This window comes from Sipha flava, unplaced genomic scaffold (assembly GCF_003268045.1).
Source record: "Sipha flava isolate LNK unplaced genomic scaffold, YSA_version1 472_pilon_pilon, whole genome shotgun sequence".
Classification (NCBI taxonomy): domain Eukaryota; kingdom Metazoa; phylum Arthropoda; class Insecta; order Hemiptera; family Aphididae; genus Sipha; species Sipha flava.
Genome location: NW_020273258.1, coordinates 218,056 through 234,149, shown reverse-complemented (window position 1 = coordinate 234,149; position 16,094 = coordinate 218,056). Strand labels below are relative to the sequence as shown.

The window sequence follows — 16,094 nt, the reverse complement described above, 5'->3', positions numbered from 1 at the left end:
TCATAAATTACTTCAAAAATAAACTATTGATCAATACAGCATGCGACTCATCGACAACACTGCTATCGAATCACTACAATTGCAAGCCGCAACGACTATTTTCGACACGCACGCATCAATCGCGCATAAGAAACCACGTTATAGATCAGTAGTTGTGACTAGTCGTTGCGTTCAGTCTTATAAGGCCAGTCGCAGATAGGAAACTGTACCTTTACACGTGCAGTCGCTAACACACCTGGAAATGGCCATGTTACAACTAAATAATACAACAAAATAATTATTTGAATTGATTTCTGATTTCTGATTAAATTTATTCTTCATTTTTTCACTCATACACAGTGCTCGAACCCGCGCAGGGGGACGGAGCTCATCAGCTATTTTTTTTTTTTTTGCGTACCCCAACTATAATTTTTCACCGGAACGGGGAGACGCCACGTTCATCCTAATTGATGTCCAAAATAATTTTTATGTGAATTTCAATTTACGTCAATTGGAAAATGAATTTTACGATTTATAATATCAAAACTATTTTTATAATTTAAGATTATATGGTGGTTATGATAAGGGACAACGTCGTCATTTCTGGAAAAATATAAATAGTAATGTCTATGAATTTGGTATTTTATACTTTATACATTGTACGGTTTGTTATTAATATTGGCGATCGACGATATAATCATTTTGGAAAAAAATAAATGCCCTCACCACGACCTTAGACTAATCTTCTAAGGCCGTGGCCCGCACTAAAGAGTAAAAATAGATAAAAACAAAAACCAAATATATGATACGCCGATATATTATACATCGCAAGACATGTAATATTAATCAATATTATTATTATTATTATTATTATTATTATTTATCAATTCATAATTTATAAGTATAACGCATTTGCAATTCGAGTGCGAGAATCATCGGTTGCCAAATTTTATACAAAAAAGTTTTAGAACGAATATTCATAACATATTAATTAATTCAAGATGTATTAGAAATAAAATAAATAGCTAAAGGTGCTATAATCATAAAAAATAAATTCGTAAGTTTCATGGTAATTATATTTATATAATTTATCACAATAACTATAATAATAAATATCATACTACAACTATTGTAGTATTACTTTTTTTTCGGGAATGCCTGGCCTTATTGGTAATCCTCGATCAACCCTAGAATTGAATATTTTTGGAAGTAATGAATCCATATAAAATCGAGTAACAATGCACTGAAACGTCTGAAACTAAACGTTAGATGTGGCTCCTACAAGTAGTAAGTACTAAGTGTAGACTCAATCCATAGGTAACTGCGGCATAATCGTATAGTATGTATAAAAATTCATTATAGTAAATATACCAAATTATAAATATAGGTAATACAATTTATTTGAATTCACAATAAGATTATATAGGTATCTATATATCGGTTCGCAGGCGGCTGGCGTTGCGCGTCGGCATTTAACGTTTCGGAGAAACAATTAATGGTTCGCACGCACATGCACAAGTCATTGCAAACTCTGAAAGTTAATCAAGTTTGACATAAGAACGTCAACTCCAAATGATCGGATTTCAATTCTGTAAAAAGATTTGAGTTGATCAACCTTTTTTCTAGGTTATTGTGGAAGTCGATTTTAGTATCACTGTTTAACATTCTTAAAGAAGACACTAAAGTAAATCTAAAAATTAAAAAAATATTGATAAACTCAAATAAGATTTAAAGACAATTTTTAAACAAATATCAAAAATCGATTTCCACATTAACCTAGAAAAAAGGTTGATCCACTCAAATTTTTTTACAGAATTTAATTATGATAATTTTAAGTATGCGTAATCTTGTCAGGCTTTTAGGTCTACAACGTGAAATAAATACGCTGCTTCCAATCACCTTAAAACTCATGTTGATCACTTTATATCAATGATAACCATATTATAAAATAATGACTATTATATGTGACCATCACTCCTAATCCCAATTCGGTCGAATATTGATAACATAATGCATATAATTGTATATTTAGGTACTTTTTCTTTGCATTATTAACACTTTTTAAACACATACAAATCCGGGCTCTACTCATAACCCATACGTCGTGGGTAAAAATAGCGTATTGGGTATATACCCGTATACCCTCTAATACACCAATGGGTATTACCCGGTATACTTACCCGTGCCGCCGTAATAATAGCGCGTGCGACGCGAAACGCACCGATCCACACGTCATCGCGAATCCTTACTCCAGCGCTCGCGCTCTCCATCCGCCGTTTGGACGTCCGGAAGCTTTCGCAGTCCGCGTTCGGAACACGTTTTCGCGCCATCAAAAAACCCCCGAGGATCCCGGGCAAACAACGTTGTTTTTGAATTCTCGTCGCGCTACAACACGAATGCGTCTCACGTGCATGACCGTGTTCCGTTGGTGACGCGCCGTTCGTTCGGACTATCCGTTTCGGGTCCGCCATCGCTGCTACCCCGTCACCCGTCCGTCACGAGAGCAACCAGACAGCACCGAGTTTTGCCGGTTTTCGCGCACCGTGTTGGTGTTGTTGACGTTCGCGTGAATCTTCCGCGGGTAAGTGTGTTTTAGCTTTGACTCTTTCACGGTTTGAAAATATTCTACGGCCCCTTATTGCACAACCGTTTCGAAAAAAAAAAAAAAATATTTTTCTCGACTGTTTTATTTTTACAAATGTACCTGTCCGAAAATCGATTTTATTAACACGAAATTAAGAACTTTCTAGGTGGGATTGCGTGAATCCCGTCGTGCAATACACACGAATCTTATATTTTAGCTGCCCATTTTCTACGGTCATTATTCCGTTGGATAACAAATTTTTTTTTTTATTTAATAATTATTAACACGATTAAGTACTATTATGATTTTTGGGACAAAAAAAATTCTTATAAATCAATTACACTTACAAGTAATTCATTTTTATTATAAACATATTTTTCTACACATATGTAAGGTGAAGCATCTACGTAAAGAAAACGGTTTTCTGTCACACTGAAATAATGAACTTTGAAAAATATTTTGTGTACAAGCTGATATCGCGATGTTTGTATGTTATATATATATATATTTATTTATGGTATTTTAACATAAAATAGACAATGAGAGAAAATTTAATACCAAAAGTGGAAAATAGAGTCTTAAACTGGATTTTTTGATTGGAGAGAGATGGACAGTTTATGATTGTTATGATGATAATTGATATTCAGTTTATGTTGGAAGTTACAGTTGAGTAGAGGACAATATGTACTATTGTTGAGTCCCAATTTAAATGAGTGTTGTGGCAGTAGGTTGTGATCAGTGCGTAATCTGGTGTGTTTGGTTATGGTAGCGCTGCTCAGCTTTAGGGATTGAAACCATGATTGAACAGGGATGTTTTTAAATATTGACCTATAACCGAAAGCATAGGACGTTACATATTTTTTTAGTGAATTGTCTGCCCCAATACACCACACAGCCCCTGCCTTTTGCCCTTGTTACTCGTCACTGTCCGCTGATATTACGAAAAAAAAGTTCCTGGATAATAAGTCTCGGAAAAAAGTCCCCAATAAGAAAGTCACACGGAAAAAAAGTTACATTTAATTAAAAATTAAAAAAAAAATTATCTTATTACATATATTATTTTAACATACCTATAAAAATATATTTATTCAGATATAAAAATTTCTTTTTTTATATTTTGATCTAGGTAGTTTTATAAAATTAGGAATATCTGCAGATTTGTCTTCATTAAAATTGTGTTCTGACTCACTCCTTTTATTTATCATTGAATGATTTTCCTAATTGCATTTGTCATGAGGACCTTATTATATGAAACGCTTCTCATCTTTTGATAAATTATTCTGATCTCCATAGTCGGCATCTCCTCTCTACTATATGTCTTACCAACAACATTCCTTTTGTTCTAACATATGTCTTCCAATCCATCCTTGTCTAACATCATCAACTTTTTCCACTGAAAGGGCTTTTTATTATAATTAATTTTTTTTCTTTTATGTATAGGTATAAATGTTTTTTTTCTCTGTCTATATATTCTTTTAATTATTAAGACCAATGTATTTTTTATGTAAGTTTCTTAAAAAAAAAAAAAAAACTGCGTGTAACTGTTAAATTATGTTTATGTCAATAAATTTTCATTTACTACCTACAGATAAGATTTTTCAACCCAATGTATTTTATAATTTAAACAACAAATACAGAGGAAATATTATATTTATACTGCAATGGGAGAATTTTTAACGAGACTTTTTCCATTTACCTTGTCCATTATGTAGTAATACAGTGTATACACATCACATGTACACGTACTAGTTAAAATGTAATAGAAACAATAATAGATACATCAACAAATTAAAATTGAATATCATTATTTTTTACTATTTTCTGAAAATGTAACATTTTAGTGTCCCAACAATTCTTCGGGGGACAATGGGACAAAGATGAAAAATGGGACGTCTGGTATACTTCTATCCAGATTTGATGATCCTAGAGTTGACAAAACTAGCAAAAGTAATTCAAATAATATACCCTCACGAAACCTTCAATATTAATTTATATTGATACAAACATAAAATAATTACACCTCAGACTGTCGTTCACATATCTACATATTCACATGTTCTCATATTCAACACAGACACTCTTTAGTTGCGCTGTTCTGTTTAGATATGAATATAAAATACTACCTCAATTAATTTACTTCATTAATGCATCTATCCTATTATTTAAGTATTATTTGTTAAATAATTTTTAGGGTTACAAATACAACAATATAGTTTATCCTTAATTATAGTAGGTACTGCCCTCGATACTGCCAGTATTTCTTAATATGTTATATTTTTATATATTCTATAAAATAAAAAAAATTTGTATTTAATTATTATTTTGTTTTTCCATGGTTTCATCCATTTTTTATCTCCTCTTTCCATGGTATATTTATGAATCTGGTATTGCTTATTGCCTCGTAAAAGCTATAGGTTACCAGTAGCCATTCCTGATGGTACAACATTCTTTTAGTTTTTAAGTTAAACTTATGTTGGACTGTTTTTTTTTTTTTTTTAATTATGTTTCATATTTTGGAATATATATTTGATTTTAAATTATTTTTCAGATTAAAAATGGGGAAATGTAAATCTATTTCAAGAAATTCTCCGTGTGAAAATTGTTTGATATGTACCAAAGTTACTAAGATGCACGAATTTAATGACATTCATAAACTGTTGGTTGAAGTTGAGATGTGGGATTTAGATATTCCAAATCAATATCATTCTGATAAGTGGAGTTATGAATGTCTTGTATGTAATTTTAAGACCAATACATTTATTGATTGGAAATGTCATATTATGTCTATATCTCATTTAGCAGATAGTCACAGGCTCAAAAATTTGGTTTCACTTGTTGATACTAAGAAAAATAATAAAATGGTTATATATGGAACAAACGATTGTATAAATCAATATAAAAAAAATCATTCTGTAGGAAGCCATTCAACTGGCATACAAGCTCTTATGTCTGAAGTTATGAGAAGATTTTTACTTAAACTTCCTCCATTATATTATTGTTCCCATTGTAAAAAATTTAGTAATGAACCACTTCATACAGATAAGAAATTGGTTGCTAGCCTAAAAGTACCCGTTGAATATTTTTGCAAGTCTTGTAGTGTTTATTTTTATTCTAGTCCTGAAATGATAGACTGTCATTCTTTAACTGTTGAACATTTGACTCTTAAGTGTTATAATCATTTATGTTCTATTGCTAAGATGAATTCTAAAAAAATGAAATTATCAGAATCAGAACAATTGGATCAATCTGAGAAAACTGAGAATTTACCAATAATAGTATTAAATGGATTCATAAAAACTAGTAAAACATTTGGTAAATGTAAATGTTGTGATTCATCAGTCATTTGGAACATGAAATCAATAGTGTCACATTTGTCAATTTGTCAATACCGTAATAATTTGAAAGAATTAAATATTTTTACATCTTCAGTGTCTATTTTTGAGTGTACTATATGCGAGTATTCTACAGAAATTTTTACTGAATTTATGAAGCATATCGTTACACAAAAACATCTTTTAATCTGCTACAAAAATAATTATTATTCCTTTTTTTGTAGAGATTGCAATTCACTTATGTGTAGCTATGCATTTTCAATAATTAGTCATTTGCTAGAAAATCATAAAATTTGGATAGAAAAAGTTCCTACATTATCTAAATTTATGAAAAATGTCTTTAAAGAATTTAATAAAAATCCAAATAAAACTGAAATTGTACATTACCATGGTGATCAAGATTCTAGTGCATTATCAAAAGTCTCATTTCTATGTTCTACTTGCAAAATTAAATTTCATACTTCAATTGATGATTATAATATCCACATGATTACAAGTGAACATATTATTTTAAAACTTATGAGCCCAAATATATCTGTGACTATAAAGGACAATTTTAAAACTACAGTTAAAATTCCAGCTATAAAATCAATAGTTCCATTAAATAAAAAACATGTTTCTATCATTGTTGATAGTAACAAACAGAAAAATAATGCTCTAATAAATAAAAGTAAGTTTTAATCGATCAAATGTTTGAAGTATTCTGAGATATACTTAAAATAATTACTTATATTGATGGTCAAAAGACTAATTGTCATTATCCTCATTTTGGTCAAAAATTGGATTATAATGAAATATTAAATTTCATATAAATTTTTTGAGTTTAACTAATTGTCGTAACCCAATATAATATATAGTTTTACCATGTATAAAGTATCTTGTAAAATTTTGTTCTTATAGATTATGACACTTAGTCTTTTGGCCATCAATATGTACATAAATCTCTATACATCTTCTCTATTAATATTAATCTTTATTTATAAATAATTATAGTTTTTATGAAAGCTTATAAATTTTCATTTTGCATTAATTACAATAATGAATTGACTAAATGAAAGTATATAATTCATTACATCAGTACAGATTTACCTATTATGTTTTCATATTTATTTCTGAATAATTAGTAATTACTTTTTAATAACTGTACATATAATATTATAGTTAAAATGTATATTTAACTAATATTTATTTATTTTGTTTAATATTAGATCCAACAAATTTTGATGATCCACTCCAGGGAAATATTAAAAAATTGCAGGTATCTATGTATTCAATTACATTTTAAATGAGTTGAACAGTAAAATATTGATTTTTTTTATATGTTATTTGTTTTATAATATTAATATTTAATGTTCTATTCAGTATTTAATTTACATTACCTTTTATTCCATGTTAAATTGGATTTTTTCACATATTCTCTAGCTTTACTAATTTAATGTTAAATATATTTATTTCTTTAAGAGTTTTTTCAATACTTTTATATATTATTTTTGGTTTTATTTTTAAAATTTACATATAATTCATTTTTAAGTTAGTAATTTATTTTATGTATCAGAACTTATAGTTTTTTTATTCATTTTAATCTAATTGTTTATTTATTTTACAATTAAATTATAGAAGTTACTACCTGTGAACAATATTCTTCCTGACAAATCAAAAAGTCCAGAATCTAATAACAATATTGAGTTGACACTTAGCCAGAGTCGAAACTCTAATCAGTACACAAAGTATTTTAAACATAAAATTAAGTTATTAAATTTATTGAGACAGTATAAAGATCGTGTATTGAACACTTTATCATACTGTTGTATTGAATGCGATATTATATGTGAAGAAAAACCTATCTGGGACAAACATAATGAAACAAAACATATGAGTCATAGTACTAGGACTACTATATTCTGTTCTACATGCTCTATGTTAATTGTTGGCGAAAACGCTAATGATCATAATGGTACCATGGAACACTGCATTTTGTTGAAATTTATTCAATCATTGAAACCCGTTGAAGAAGATTTAATTCAAAAAACAAAAATTATGGATACTGTTAAAAATTCTACATCTATAAATAAAGAGACAGAAAAGCAACAATTGGAAATGAAAATTGTTGGTAGCACTAAAGGTAATAAAATAAAATTAATAATCTTTTTTAATATTTTGTATTGAATTAGATACATAAACAAGAAATTAATTTGATAAAATGTGTGAATTTAAAGTTATTATTTGTGAACATTTTGGAAGAATTGATTGTTAAATTTGAAATCAAATTAATCAATTAGAATTAAAAACAAAGGTTATATTTGGCTGAAACCTAACTACTCTAGAATTGATTTAAATATAATCAAATTTTTTATTTAATTAATTTATTGATAAATATGAAATAAGTACTTTTTCATTATCAAACTTCAAAAGCTAACCACGGCGTCCAGGAAATACTGATTCTATTATCATACTCTGTGCTGTATGACGGCTGGCAATGGCGGCCTGTAAATACTGATTTTGATATAATGTTATTTTATATATGTCTTTCATCACGAACTATCAGTTCAGTATCTGCCAGTTCCCTGATGGACTATGGCTTGTTTCAACTTCGATATGTTATGTTTGTGTGTAATGACGAAGAAAGTATGATGTGCTTTTTACAATTTTACAATTTTTTTTATATTCATATTTTATTATTTTATTATATTATATTTTTTTACAGTTTATATAATAGGTATGGAATCAGAATTTTTTGGCTGTCGTAGTACGATAAAGGAAAAGTACTTCTAAATATGTCAAAAAGTTAACTTTCTATAGGTTACGACTTTGAGAATCTCATTGGCGGTAGTGCTGCAGTGCCAACATTGCTTTTTTTTTTGTATAGATTCTAGGAATAATGTACAAAGACATTTTTAAATACTAAAAATAATTAAATAATTTTATGTCAACACAATGTTATTTAAAAAAAAAATTAAAATTTGACTTGAAAAAATGTGTTTTCTAATGTTATTATTAGAGCTAGGGACTTAATGCCCTTAAAAACCTTAAAATACGTATGCATTTATGCCTTAAAGAATCAATAAATATACTATAAAAATATGCATTTAAAAAAAATTATATTTGTAATAATTAATTAAATATAAACATTTAATTAGTATTAAATAATAATAATATTTTTAAATATGATGATCTGAGATAATTATTTTATTTTTTTCAAATTTGTTTTCATCTTATATTGAGTTTTTGTCTAAAACAAAAAACTTAAAATGGTTTTAAAAATAAATTAAATTGAAAATATTTTTCTAATTTTAATATAGTTATAATTACTTTGAGCATTACATTGGACTATAAGATATTTTCTTAAGTTGGGAAATTTAAATGACCGCCTGTTATCAGCTAAAATATTTTTATATTTAGAAAAGGAACGTTTTGTAGTTGATCATTCATATCCAACCTTTTTTCTCTAAAATTTTTTCATTAATTGCCTAAGCTTGTGCAGATCCTTCAATTTTTGCAGAATGTACTTTTGTAGTTTTAATTATTTTAATGCATTCAGTTAGTGCACCAAAAAGACACCTTGAGTTCCAAGTCAAGTGATATATGAAGAAATAAATTCATAATTTTTTTTTATAAAATAAAAAAACTTATTCCTTCGTATAAATAATTGTCAAATATGTAAAAATGCAACTATAAATTTGAAATATAAACTTGTATTGCTATGAAAAAAAATTTATATATTAGCTATGTTTTTGATGATTATTTAAAAACATTCAAACTCCTAGAAGTTCTGAGCCCTAGTTATTACTTTATTAAATTAAATTATAATTATTTATTAATTTTATCATTTATTTTTTTAATAGAAGAACTGAATAGAAATTTATTTTTAAATCAAGTAATTGTACTATATTTCTTTGTCTTCATCTGTCTTGTTATAGTGTCTTTATTACATTAATTGTTTTACTTGCTGTGGTGCTTACTGACATGTTTTATGCTATTATTTTATATTATACTAGTCTTGTTGTTTTATATAATTTGTATAGATATAGTTTAACATGAAAAATGCTTTAATTTTTTTTAAAGAACATGTTTTTAAATTATTGAATCTCCAGTTTATTATTTTCAATAAAACAATTTTAGCCTTGTTGCACTGCGTTGTTAATATTGTATTGACATTTTGTAATGTTCACTAATACTTGATGACTTATTATTGGTGACTTTACATGTATAAATAAAATGTGCAACTATTGTTATATGTTTATTAATATATGTTTATTAATATATGATTATATATTATAGTATAATAATATATTGATTCATATAATAATATATGAAATGTTGGTAGTCATAAAATACAAAAAGCATCACTTTTAAACAAGGAAAGTTTAGTTATGAATAACAGGGTTCGATGCCAGTGAAGCGTGTGATCTACCAGCCTGTTTTTGGTGAACGTGATTTGTGAGCCGCTTAGCATTACCCAAAATACACCATGAGGAGGTGGGCTCGCATGTATTTCAAAAATCACAATTTAAAAATCACATTCATATAATATAAATTTTGTTGAATAAATATTTATAATAAAAATTTCGTTTTGGTCGCTATTTATGAATGTAGCACGCATATCATCTAAAAAAAGCAATGAACAAATCTGGTTCACTTTTCCGCCCACCTTCCAAAAATGCAGATCTAAATGTGACTGAAGCATATAGATAGATAGGTATGCCTCTCTTTTTTACCGACAAAACTGGATAGTAATCGGTAGATCATATGTAAGCGGTAGATCACACACTATACTGGCATCCAGAATTCTTAAGCTTATCGATAACTATAAGTAAAGAAAACTTTTTTCCAAGGATGTTACCAAGAGAAGGTTAAATAATATTTAGAATATATATATTTTATTTATTGAGAATTGTTATTATTTGGAAACTAATTCTATTCTAAATATTGTATGACAATTATTATTTTTTGTTGCAGAATGTCAATACCCTGTAAAAAGTATTAAAATCAATGTTGGTAGTCATACAACACAAAAAGCATCACTTTTAAACAAGGAAAGTCTAGTTATGAATAACACCCTACCACCGAAAGATATGAATGATCAAAATAAATATGAGATAAACTCAAGAACTTCTAATGTACTTATTTTCATTTCTTATTATTTATAATTGTTTTCCTTTTTACTGATTTCATTATTTTAGCCAGTAAAACTTAATGAAATTACATCAACTCACAGTTATTCTTTAAGTACATCATCAACTGTGGTATATCAGGAAGATGTTGAAATTAAGAAACACAAAAATATGAATTGTATAGATATAATAAATAAAGATAACTTGACGCATGAAGTGGATAAGGAAATTTTCTGTGAGGTAAGTATGCCTTTGTTTAGCTTATAGTTTATGATTTTTTTTTTCCCCCTCTAACTTATAATTCTATGTATTATGTATTATAATATTATATATGTACATTATCAGGGGCGTCATTTTAACTTTTGAAAGGGTGGGGCAACTGATTAAATTTGCCGACTTAATATTTAAAAATTATGGTTACCTATATATTTAAATATTTAATATTTACAGATGATAAACTATCAATAAAATAGTTTTTTCGGAATAAAATGTAACGATTAATAATAAATAATGGTCATGATGATAAACAAAGAACATGAAACGTTTCAATTTACCCAATGAAATAATAACATTTAAGATAGTAAAACATTAATTTATTTACTTATCCTATAGGCTATAAATTACTTTTTTTTTTTTTTTAATTTGCTATTGTTGGGGACATTACAGCAATACAATTATGTGGTGAAAAGATACAAATTTATAAAAAAAACATACAAATCAAATTAAGAAGTTAGCAGAAATGATAAAATTAATGATGTAATTGATGACATAGGTCGTGCGAGAGTTCAGGATAAGTTTTGAATCAGAAATGAGATAAGCCAAAGTGGATAAGAATGAAAAAAAGGAGATGTCTACTTGGAGAGAGAGAGAGGGACTATAAGTTACTTATCTATAAGTTTAATGGAATAATAATATGAATCTAATGAAATAAATACTTATAATTTTATTATTTGTGTATTTAATACGTATACTTTACAGAACTTATTTATAATAACATAAAATTTTATCTCAAATACAATGTACTGTAGTTTGGGTGAATAGGAATGATTTTAATGGGTTTTTTATAGATTATGTGCTCAATTTTTATGGTATCGGTATCACGAAAACTGTTTTATAAAGTAGAAATGTATAATATATCAAAAATAAAGTTTATAAGGTTCGCTTAATAACAGTTGTCATAAACTGGGGAACCATTGTTCTCCAACTTTAAATAAACCGTGAACGTGTATTTAAAAGAGAACATTATCTGATTTCTGAGTACAAAATAATAAATAAAAATTTACTAATTACCGATTTTAGCATTTGATCATTAGACAAAGAATTGCAGATTTTTTAAAATTTCTTAGACTGGGGCATAGTCCCCCCCCCTCGAAAAAAAAATAGGTGTTCCTGTGTATGATCCCATTTTTAAATTCTTTAAGTTATATGTAATATTTGGAAAATAATTTTAAAAGTGATTATATTTTAAATTACAAGTAAAAGAAATAATGTATTAGTTTCTTCACTAGTGTTCAGAATTTCAGTCCAAAGGATTTTTCCTATGATCACAAGCATGAGAGATTTCTTATAGAAAATGGTGTTTAATTGGTTTTTTAAGGTGTTCATTTTATAAATTCCTCAGTTTTCTTTATAATTGCCAAAAACTGACCTAAAGTTGTAAAAAAAAAAAGTTATAGCAAAAAAATCAAGATTTTGTTTTCATTGTAATTCAAAAAAAATAAATTATCATAGAAACTTAAAATGGTCATTGAATGATTAAATAATAGTTTGCTTTAGAAGATAATATTGTTTTAATTATTTATAGTCCTTTTCATATTTTCTTAGATTTTTTTAAAAATGTTGAAATAATTTTGGTTTTATTTTTTATCTGTAAGAACTTATTTTTTGATATTCATTGCATATGTATTTTATTGCTTTTATATCGTTTGTTTTGATTGATTTGTTTATGTACACATTCAATTAACGTCAAAACAATTAGTGGAATAATTAAATTTAAAGATTCATACATATTAATTAATTACTTATTTCAATTTTGATGACCATCTCATATGCTTGAATGTTATTATTTGAATAATTAATGTTTTTTTTTTTTAGCCACATACTCAAATCAAAACAGAAATATCAGAAGATATAGAACCAGACAATAAAGTTGCATCAATTTCTAGCCTGTCAACTGCGCCATTATTGACCCATGTATCAAATTTTTTTAATACCGAACAGGCTAGTACATTTAATGAAGATAAAGCATATGGTAAATATATTACAATGAGGCTTCAGCACTTCAAGGATGAAACTGTTAAAAAAAATATCATACTTGAGGTACCTAAATAATTTGTTTATTACAATTTAAAATGTTAAAATTATTTTATTTTTTATTTAAAATATTATTAAATAATAATAACCAAATAAAGAATATGTCTAAACTTAAATTTATTTTTAGACATTCAATTTTATTAATAAGAAAGTAGTACCTGAACCAATTGATAATGGAACACCAACGAATGAAGGTCCATTAATAACTTATAGTAACTTATTAAATCCGTCATTGACAAATATGTTAAGTGAAAATGTTGATGGGATTAATCTTCAAGAAGATTTAAATTACGGGAAGTATGTGACACTGAGACTTCGAAACATAAAAAATAAAAAATTAAAACAAGATATTAAACTTGAAATTGATAATATATTTTATGTTAAAATGAGACAATCAGTTATTTAGTTCTTATATTCATTAAATAGATATTTTTATTTTATTTTTTCATTCATATGACAAGATATGTTAACACTTTTAATTTAACTATGTTATAAATTATGATTTTTTTAAACAATAATTATCCAATGATAACAATAAATTATTTATCAAAAGATAGTTTAACAAATTTATTTTATTTTAAAAAAATGTCTCTATTAATAATTGAATAACTACAATTGGAATATTTATGTATTAATAATTTACACAGTAACAAAATATATTTTAACTTATTATTTTAATTTATTTTTTAATCTGTTACCAATCTAATGACTCTCAAACATCATATCTAGGACTCTTAAAAATCATCATCAAACTGATGCCATCTATAATGACTTTGAAAAAGCATTTAATAGATTTACTTATCTATAAAATTTAAAAATATTGAATTCGCTTACTTCTTATCCTAGAATGATTCTTTTATATCTCAAAGAACCCAATATGTTCACTTTAAAAACTATATCTATTTCTATACTTGTTACTTCTGGAGTTCCCCAAGGTGACCATCCCTCTCCACTTATCTTTAACTTATTTATTACTGACGCCATTTCTGCTATCACTCATTCTAATATTATTTTATTTGCTGATGTGAAAATTTTTAAATCCATTTCATCTGTGGAAGATTGTATACTGCTACAAAAGGATTAAATTAATTTCATTAAATGGTGCACCTTAAATAATCCTTCTCTAAATATTAACAAATGTCAGGTTATCTCTTTAAAAAACACAATTCAATTAATTTAAATTACTATATATCTAATATAAATCTACTTCGTTCATCTTTAGTCAATGATTTAGATGTACTATTTGATTCACATTTACTTTTCGAAAACCACATACTAACAATCCAAATCAAAGCTCTTTTTTTATTTGGTATGATTAAATGTAATTGTTCAGAATTTAATGATCCTTTCACCCAGTGCTATAGTCCTAAAAAAGGCAGAGGGTATACTATGAGTTATAATATTAAACATTTATACTATCATTAGGTATCATATCAAGTAGCTAAAACGTATAATCGTCTTTCCTTTTTCTTTCTAATAAACTTCCCGTTTTTAACCAACTATCCATATTATAACTGCTTATTAAAATAGATTTGCAAATAAAATAAACGCGTACCTTTTTATTGATCGACTGGACATAACTAATATACAGCTATGATATACGAATCACTGTCAACGGCAAAATGAAAAATGAACGAATGCGTACACTACACAGTATTATGCGACGGCTGAACATTTTATTTTTATCTTAAATACAGATATTATACAGTTATTTGATTGTTATATTATCTAATCTACAGTACATGCCCGTCAATCGCCCAATATATATAATTTCACTACAACAGAATATACGACCTTAATCTGAAGATATACGGAGTTTATTAGAAATAACCAGAAAGTATACGGCGTATACCGCCGTATACTCTCCACTACAGCACTGCTTTCATTTACAAATGCCCCTATACTTCTCTTGTCTGTTCATTACTAGAATATGCACCAATAATATGAGAAAAAAATATTATTGGTCATAATAACTAACTTGAAAAATTAAAAATAGTCCTTCAATTTATTTGCTACAAACACAATATAGATATAACTCCCCACTATGGTTATGAAAACATCATCGATTTATTAAAACTTGATTCTCTTCAAATATGTAGAATTACTGCATATAAATTTTTTCTTTTTATACTATTAAATTATGAAATTGATGACTTTTTATCAAGCCAAATTAACTTTAAAGTCTCTCATCACAACACTCGTAATAATAGTTTATTTTATATTCACCAATTTTCACAAAACTATATGTTTAATCATCCAATAAATATTTTAATGTTCCATGGCAATACATTTGAATCCCGTTTTATTTAAGTAAATAATTCCCCTATTTATAATTAATTAGTATTCCATAGTTCATATTATCCACACTATATATATATTTGTATGTATGTGTATCTATTTTATAATCTAGTTCCCGAGCTTATTAATGTATTTGTTATCTATATTTACTATATTTGTAAGAGGATGTTTGTCCGTCAAAAATTATAATAAATAAATAAATAAACTAAATTAAAATAATCATAATACTCAATCCCAATCAAGGCGCACTTTCTCATTTAGGAGTTGGACATTTATTCAATTAAACACAGCCTAAAGTTTTTGTAAATCAAAATCATTGTACACATCTTAACTGCTAAAATCAATTGTTTTCATTTTCTTTTTCAGTAAATCAATAGCAGAATAGTAATAAATAATAATCATACTCATAAAAAAATTATCGACTTGTAATATTGAACAATAGTTGCTACTTTAAAGAATATTAAAATACTGAGTGCC

General features: G+C 26.8%; 1 protein-coding gene across 1 annotated transcript; it reads left to right on the top strand.

Annotated features, from left to right (window-relative positions):
- The first annotated feature begins 2,068 nt into the window (after positions 1–2,068).
- Positions 2,069–13,774, top strand: LOC112689819. Its single transcript, XM_025563681.1, has 8 exons — positions 2,069–2,560; positions 5,112–6,565; positions 7,104–7,153; positions 7,513–8,017; positions 10,852–11,012; positions 11,076–11,246; positions 13,101–13,325; positions 13,447–13,774. The coding sequence occupies exons 2-8, from the start codon at positions 5,119–5,121 to the stop codon at positions 13,723–13,725; spliced, it is 2,838 nt and encodes a 945-aa protein (XP_025419466.1). The 5' UTR covers positions 2,069–2,560; positions 5,112–5,118; the 3' UTR covers positions 13,726–13,774.
- The last annotated feature ends 2,320 nt before the right edge of the window (positions 13,775–16,094 follow it).

Excerpts from the sequence above, each read along its gene's own strand:
- LOC112689819 (XM_025563681.1), top strand. The coding sequence starts at position 5,119 with ATGGGGAAATGTAAATCTATTTCAAGAAATTCTCCGTGTGAAAATTGT. Across the intron at positions 8,018-10,851 it reads AATTGTTGGTAGCACTAAAG|AATGTCAATACCCTGTAAAA; the intron begins GTAATAAAATAA and ends TTTTTGTTGCAG. Across the intron at positions 11,247-13,100 it reads ATAAGGAAATTTTCTGTGAG|CCACATACTCAAATCAAAAC; the intron begins GTAAGTATGCCT and ends TTTTTTTTTTAG.